This window comes from Saccoglossus kowalevskii, chromosome 10 (assembly GCF_978046115.1).
Source record: "Saccoglossus kowalevskii chromosome 10, keSacKowa6.1, whole genome shotgun sequence".
Taxonomy (NCBI): Eukaryota; Metazoa; Hemichordata; class Enteropneusta; family Harrimaniidae; genus Saccoglossus; species Saccoglossus kowalevskii.
The window spans coordinates 10964201-10972825 of record NC_140650.1 but is presented as its reverse complement, the minus strand read 5'-3'; the positions used below and the strand labels follow the sequence as shown (position 1 = coordinate 10972825).

The 8625-nt window shown below is 33.3% G+C and overlaps 1 protein-coding gene across 1 annotated transcript in view; it reads left to right on the top strand.

Moving 5' to 3' along the window:
- Positions 1–3380: 3380 nt before the first annotated feature.
- The window catches only part of LOC102808919 (uncharacterized), an 83428-nt gene continuing 78183 nt past the window's right edge, over positions 3381–8625 (top strand). The window contains exon 1 of the mRNA XM_085504842.1: positions 3381–4304. Within this exon, the coding sequence (XP_085360968.1) occupies positions 3508–4304 (797 nt within the window). The 5' untranslated portion in view covers positions 3381–3507. The remainder of the gene's footprint in view (positions 4305–8625) is intronic.

The following is an 8625-nucleotide window of genomic DNA, read 5'->3' as shown; positions in this document are numbered from 1 at the left end:
AATATGTAATATGTAATATGTAAATATGTAATATTTGTCTTTGGAGTGCTTAAATGATATACCGTATCTGTTTATTGTATCTTATCACTGGGTGCACTTAAAGTACAGCTTATTTGTAAACAGACAGTGAATACATATAAACAGTTATGTTTGTCAATGGAATACCTTCTGATTGGTATGTTTACAATAGATGCGACTGTAGAAGAAATCTGTAAACATTTACACCATTGCGTGTAAAATAATTATTTTAACGGCTACAGTATCTCTGGGCAACAAGTTTCACAATTATTGTCAGACTTCTAAAACAGATCGTTGAGTTTAGTCTCCAATGCAGATTGTGTGTATTGCCAATATGCAATCCACTCCTACACCCTCATTGTTACGATGTATTAGACTTTTAAAAATTTCAAAAAAATTCATCGTGAATTGTCCAAGTAGCAAAGAGGGGGGGGCAAGGGGGTAGCTGGTACAGTTTTACGGGAAATAAAAAGGGCTTTTTACAATTTACAAGAAAAAAAGACGTTTTTACAGTTTACAGTGAAAATAGAATTTTGCAGTGAATTGTGTCATCTAGATGTTTTACAGTTTCGAAAATGTAATTTCCCTGGGTTATTCTTTACGACTTTTTTTATTTCGATGTAATTTCTTGTACGTACCGAGAAAAATTACACATTTTTACAGTGTACGAAAAAAATATTTTGATTGCGTTGTACGTCTAGCCTGTGATTACAGAATTTATTTTTTCAATTAATGTTGTACGAAAAAAAAATATTGCAATTACGTTGAACGAAAATAAATATGATTATATATTAAATCCAAAGTTTAGTATTTATTTAAAGCGCGGTGGTCGTCGCGCAGCGCGTGTTCGAATTCATGTAAATAAACAATGTATTTTACACGCGTTGTATACGTCGCTATGAGTCCCATATCGAACAGGACGCGGCGCGACGACTGCCACCCTTTAAATGCCATAGTTGACAGTATCATACGATGGAGCGCTCCCTGGTCATACTTAAAACACTGTTCATAATTCGCTCAAATATTTGAAATGACGCGGGTGGCTGTAAGAGTGTGACTAGAACATTTTTTCACGTTGTCTTATCTGTACATTTTTATATTTCTTGAATGTGCCAAAATTTTCTTCCTGCAACACCTTGCGTACATTTTTGTACATGCTGTTTAGCTTGCAATTTTGTTTCAACCAATTCTTTAGCTACCCCCATATTTTCAAATGGTCGAACCATACTACACCTTTCATCAATTCAGGCCCTCTAGCGTCGTGTAGAATGGTCGAACCATACCACGTGGAACCATACAACGCCTTTCATCAATTCAGACCCTTTAGCGTCGTGTACAATAGAGCATTAATATTATTTGCGAATAACCACAGCAATACTGTTAGAATTCGGATTGGGTAATAATGTGGCAAGTTGTGATTGTTCGGTCGGTTTATTCATAGCAAAGCTTACAATCATAAAAAAATGAAACAAGTGGATTTCGGTTGCAGACGAATTTGAGTTATTTTTGGACGTTAATTATATAAAAAACGAGTCGTAGCATTTATTAGAAGTTTACATTTTATCATCAAAGTGTTTCACATAGTCATACAGGTCGGTTTCTTTTTATTTTACAAGATCGACATCAGCGGACGTGTTTGGAAACAGTCTCTTTATATTAAGCCAATCAAGTAAGGCTTATACCACAGCACAAGGTTCAGTACTCGGTCCACCATTGTTTTTCTGGTTGTGCCTTAGACATGTACGCTAATGACACCATTTCTACTTCATGTATTTCTAAACAAATTATTGAGGCCCAGCTTACTATGCAACGTATTAGTTTATTTGTCGTAACGGCATGCTTGAAACAACAGATAAAACAAATGTTATGGTAAAAAAAAGTCTGAATCAGGCGTCTATAATAAAGACATGATTGCATAATGTGACGAACCGGAAACGTGTCATTTAATAACTATTATTTGTCTACAAATCTTTGGACGGGTTGACCCCGAAATATGCGTAAAATTGTTAAACTCTGTACGAAAGTACTTATCAACAACGAAAACCTCATTTGGCAAATGTGGGCCCGTGGTTATCAAATCAGCTATATGTTCGCGTGTAAAAGGGGGTATTTACGCTAAATATATAATTGGATTATCTAAAGCGATCAAAAAATATGTTATTTGTAATACTGGTATCGATTAAATTTCTGTGCACCGTTTTTGAAATAGTTTTGAAAACAGCGATACTAAATTTTAGTTTTATCTGGTGGCATGACACTTCATCATTCCCCGTGTTATAGTCATAATAGTTTATAACAAAAATAATTTTTGTGACATAATTATGATGATTTTCATGAATCAATAATTTGTGATTGTTGGCAACTTCGCACATTTTGTGTCTCTTTCCTAAAAAAAAATAGAAATGAAACTGTCATCCTTTATATGTCACGTGATGAGGTGATCCACGATCTGTGTCGATTTCTAACCAACAATTAGCTATATACAAAAGTTACAATTCATATGAGACCCTTTCTCATAATGAAGAATATTTTGTACATCAGCCATTTTTGTTGACCTGGGCACAGTCCCCGAGGGATAGTGACCTGGGAAAAATTTAAAAAAAAAAGAAAGAAAGTAAGTCAGCTGACCTAATTAGCATAAATAGTCTAATCAAGATTACATAATAGACCACAGATTCATTGTTCTGCCATAATCCCTCTGTTGGACTGTGGTTCTGCGAAAAAAATGACTATTCCGATAATACAAATTTGGAGAACGACACATTTTGCATTAAAATTGGAATATGTACGATATTCACTCGCACTGGTCTACTAAAATTAAAATATATACGTATTGGTAGAAATAATTATGCAAAATGTACAATTTATTTTCTTGAAAAGATATTACCCACAGGGACTGTAATTTGCATGAAGACGAGGGTTGTAAACATATAAGATAAACAGAAATTAAATAAGATCGCCGATAAAATAAATAGAGATGATGGTATAAACAGGACAAATTTAATTAAATACCGGTACACACAATTGTTCTTTTGAGAACTGTTTAATTTATTGAGTTTGGACTACTTCGGACCCCTGGAAGAAGATGCCTGGAGAACTACCGTACATACATGTGTATTTTAGAAGTTGAAATTTTCGCAAAATACGTACTCATTATCATATTTAACAAACCAGTTAACATACACTTCTGCATAATGCGTATATTTTTTGCTCAGTGAACTAGAGCGTGTGAATACTACACGCTTATTACTATTATAATAAATATTATAGTTTGGTCGAATATAAGTAGTTTTAAGTAGTCACGCCCAGGGTTATTATGACTCTTGATCATGACGAGCTCTGTTATTGGACGCCCTCTGACGACATCGAAGCGAAATGCTCGTGGTGACGTAGTAGTGTATATATACACATAACACACAAAACATGAAAGGTACGATCACTTAGCGATGAAACCGTGCGTCCTTCTGCTCTATACCAGTTCAGTTGGCCATGTGGAAAGTATGTTATCTAGTAGTTTTTCTACTGGTTGTTACAGTGGTGCTGGCTATCCAACCCCTGTTTGCAATGAGATTGCCGGTGAAAGCACGAGAAAATGGCGATGAACGTGCCCAACAGTTTCGAGAGCATGCGATGTTCGCTGACCTACCGAAAGTAAAATACGATCAACGTATGAATGCAGATCTTCTGGAGGAATCATACAAATGGCAAGAAAACAAGAGAGCTGCGATCCTGTGTCCAAGTGGATCCTTTATTGGGGAAATAGGATTTGCTTTCTCTGGAATTAAGAAGTACTTTGGGAATTCCATGCAGCATTTCAAACTAAACGATCTTCCGGTAATAGCGACGAGCAATGAACGCGAAATCGTCTTGAAGAGGCGCTCAACTGACAAACAATCTAAAGGTTTCTGGAACTTGAACTCAGATCCCGGAGACTACCTTTCAACTTGCGATCCCGTCCTCTTCTGCCTTGGGCACCAGGCGTGCCTTTTCAAAATCACCATCGACACCTGTGCCAACGACCCGATGCCAGGTCAGAGAAAACTGCTCGAGCTAAGAGTGAGTTGCGTGAAAGACGAAATGTTTGCGAAATACATGCGTTTTAACACCGGCAACGCAAACACCGACTTTGACATTACGGAGAGCGTTCGAAAAAGGCGAGACCAAGTTTTATATATCTATGTCAACGATGATAACACTGACGATCAGGCTGTGTCGTTAGTGCAAGTGTATATTCCCGAGGAAGACATTTTCGGATTGACGTGCCCTGAAGACGCTTACAAGGCTGGGTAAGTTTCTTTTATCGAGTAAACATAGAGAATTATGGGTGGTATTAAAGTGCAGGTGTCAACAACGTTTTGCACGTCGATGTTTTACAGTAAATATAACGAAAGAAACTAGCTGCAACTTAATAAAATTACCCTAAATATGATTTATGATAATTTCCTGACATTATTACCACCATTAGAAATATAATGTTCAGGAAATAACAATTAAACACAATTAATAAATAGTAATATAATATAATATTAGTATAACATAGCGTTATCATGTGTGAAATCTAAACTCAACTCTCTCTCTAATATTTTTTATGTTTGCAATCAATAATTTGAAATATCCAATGTATTATGTGTAGACAACATTATAGAGCATTTAGAGCAAGTTTGCAGTCATTTTTACAGGTTTATCCTAGGAGTGAGTAAAATGACGCCAATTAGTGGTTTGAAAGCAGAACTTGGTAGGTTACCAGTAAAATTAAAAATTAATTTGGCTCAAATTAAATACTGCCATAGACTATATAGTCTGCCAGATAATCACATTTTAAAATTAGCCCTGGATGAAATGATAAAAATTAATTCAAACTGGGTAAGGACTATTAATGCTACACTGGGACATGATCTAATTAAAATAAAAAATGATCACAATATGGAAAATTGGAATCAAATACTAAAAAAAGTAAAACTCAGACTATCTGAGATTTATATTCAAAGATGGAGAGAAGAACTAAATTTCAGTGAAACCAATGAAAATAGGGGAACAAAACTGAGAACATACAAACTATTCAAAGTAAGCTATAATATGGAAAATTATTTGCAAAACATTTCAAATTTCAGCCTCAGGAAAATGCTTTCAAAATTCCGTCTGAGTGACCACAACTTAGAAATAGGATTAGGTAGAAGAACAAAGCCCAAAATAGAATTAGAAAATAGACACTGTAATAAATGTAACACTAAAGCATTAGGAGATGAAAAACATTTCCTGCTATTTTGTACTGGCTATATAGAACAAAGAAAAAAACTGTTTGATGAGTGTGCAATAAATATTTACACAATGGATGTGAATTCCATATTTAAAAAGATTATGGAGAATAATATAGCTTTAGCAAAATACTTAAAGAGCACAATTTTTAAAACCACAGAAAGTAATTAATTTATTTTTTTCTTTTATTTTACTAACATTTTATTTTTATCTCTTATGTATTGTATGTTTTTATGTTCCTTACCATACAAAAACCCTCTGAAGGTTTTTAGTAGTGTAATAAAGTTATTATGTTATTATTATTATAAACTAAGATTGAAGCCAAGATCAAATTACAGTTGACTGCAGATGAAACATACTACAAGCAACCTACAGGAAGGATATTTGTCTACGAGCGATTTTCTTTTGATGAAATGGAAAATTGTAAAAAGCAAATTGACTTACTGTATATGTTTTATTAGAAGCACATCTTCTATAAAAGTGCATATAACTTTAAAATTGCTTTTTTGTATTAATTATTAAATTATTACTTATTTTTTACCGTGGAAATGCTTCTGTAATTAACATAAGCATGTCTGCATCTTATAGGGAAAATATGGTATATATATATTTTGATATTTCCCGCTTAAAATAATAATAAAGATTTTAGTTTAATAGATGTACTGTACTATCTTAGAATTGTAGTTGATTTAAGTATGATTGTAAACTCAATTCATGTTTGTTATAACTGTATGTAATTATTGTATAACAATATGAAAATACTACGATGACATTCCTTGATTTTACTTACTGGAATTTAACACTGAAAACAAAAAATCACATTTGTTATATACTGAATCATTAACGTTTTTTATAATTTACATAAGCTACTGATAGAGCAAATATGGAAGGTCATATGCACTTATAATTTCTGTATGTCGTCTGAGGGGTGTTAATTTATTTTGGGTGGGGGGTGTGTGTGTCTATCACGGTATTCTCTGAGGCCAATATTGATTTATAAGTTTTGCAGTTTAAACAAAATTTTTTTTTAATTTATTTAAAAGAATCCTACTTTCACATGTGTAATCTTGTACATAAAATACCTTTTGTTTTTTGGCGAATTTTGAAAGTTTGAGAACACCTCTAAGTATCAACCTTTGTAGGTAGTATGTTATTCCGATATTAAGTATTGATGTTGGCGGTTTACTCCACTCTCTAATTATATCTCATCCATGTTGTGATAACACATTCTGAGACACATCATTAAAAATAGAAGACTAAAATAGAAGTAAAGAAACACTCACTTAAGTCTTTATTTTGACAAAAACACTGTACAAATTTGTATGGTATAATTTACGCTGGTAGATTGTTATCCAGAGATCTCTTTGCTGATAACAGATTATCTGATGGTATTTTGAAATCCACTCAGTTGGTGTTACTGTATGAATAGAATACAGATAATTGCTAATTGGCACAATCTTGTATTTAAAACTTAAGTTAAATTAGCTATTATTAATTTAATTAATAAAATTATTATTATTAATTAAAACAGTAGTTTAATTACTATACATGTACATACCAGGATGACGACTATAATGGTGAGATGACGATATATTTTAACGCCGATTTACACAACGCAATTCTGAGGCATCGCATACATTGCCTTAAAAGCCAGCTCAGACATATGTGTAGCGAAATGATAAAAAAGTCAATTTTATTGAAAAAAATGATATGAAAATGTTTAACAAATACATTTTAATACACTGCTTGAGTAATTATGATACACCCTCCTTCACATGCACGTACTGCAAAGTTCAGCAAAGGTCATTTGTTATTCTTTTGTTGTTTTATGTAATGTGTGGATAGGTAAAAACTAGACATGATTAGTATTAAGTTACATTATAACAACTGTTAGTTTAACCAATATAGTGAGGTACCCCACCTGTTGTCCTATTTCACATGTTTAAATTACCGTGTCCTTCAGTAAGAGTTCACTCAGTTACCTTGCTCCAACTAACTCGGTTGAACTCTTTGGTCATCAAAGTCATGTTTTGTCATGATTCAAAATGAACACTTGCATCAATAGACCATTTTCCATTCGCTAGTGCAGTATACTGTGGCATGAAAATTTTAATTATACCGTGGTGTTATTGTGATTAATTATGCATGAAGACTGAACCAATTCATGCAAATGCTAGAATGGCAACAGACATTTTTATACCTGTTGAAAGACTTTGTTCAGGGAGTAAACTTGCATACCATTCACAACAAATCACCAAAAAGCCACGGCAAAGTAAGATAGTTTTGAAAATGTTCTTTCATCTGTTCACGTGGTCCGTATTTGATATGTTTGATGCGTTAAACTATGGTTGTGTCATGCAGTTCTGTTTTTCGCAAGATTTTATAATAATGACCAACTTTTTAGGCTATTCATGTTTTCCACTATATCACATTCTGACTCAAAACATATACAGATAATTTTACCTGTGTAGTAACTATACCCAGGCATCAGTCTCTTTCATTTGTAAATTTAACTCGCATAGTATGGTTGAAAAGCTGTTGGAAACCCTATTAACAAGAAGTACGGTACCTACTTTGTCTACTTTCTTTTCATAGTCTTTTACATTATGCGTTGTAATAATCGTTTGACCCCGTCATTCTGTAAACAATATCCACAGAGGACCATATGAGACACCCCTCCCCCAAACTGTTTGGATTTCAAAGTAAGTTTTTATGAGAATAATAATCAGTTTGAGTCAAAATTTATATATATAAAGTAAATTAATTATTTATATGTCACAGCTGAAGTGAGTTCCATTAAGGATATTGTTTGCGAGCGTCCAATTTGTTTCCGTATGCATTTCGTAGTGTTTGCTAACAATGCTTACGAGGTGACTGTTTGGTGGAAGTCTCTTGGGTGGTGGAAATATTCGGATTTTAAAAGATTCTGTATTAATAAAGGCAGTCCAATATAGATGATTGCTTTGAGTAATAATAATAATAATAATAATAATACGAGAATGAGAATATTGAGTATGAGAAGTATAAGAATAGAAGAAGGTCACTATATTTCGCATTTCCTAATATGGTAGGATGAAAATACCCAGTGCAATATCACAAAATTATGGCACGCTGTAACTTATGGCATTAAGGTGACAGTTGTATAATAATGATTATTAGCAACTTTGTACAAAATAATTCTCAGTTATGATAGTTACTATAATATAGCAGATAATATTTGGTAATTCGAAATAGCTAGATGTTTGGAACAAATGTTTTTTTTTATCGAAAGCATAGAATTCATGATAGTACATGTAGCTATGTTTATTATCCCTGTTGGACGTACTCTAAAATGGGGAATTATGTTTTTGG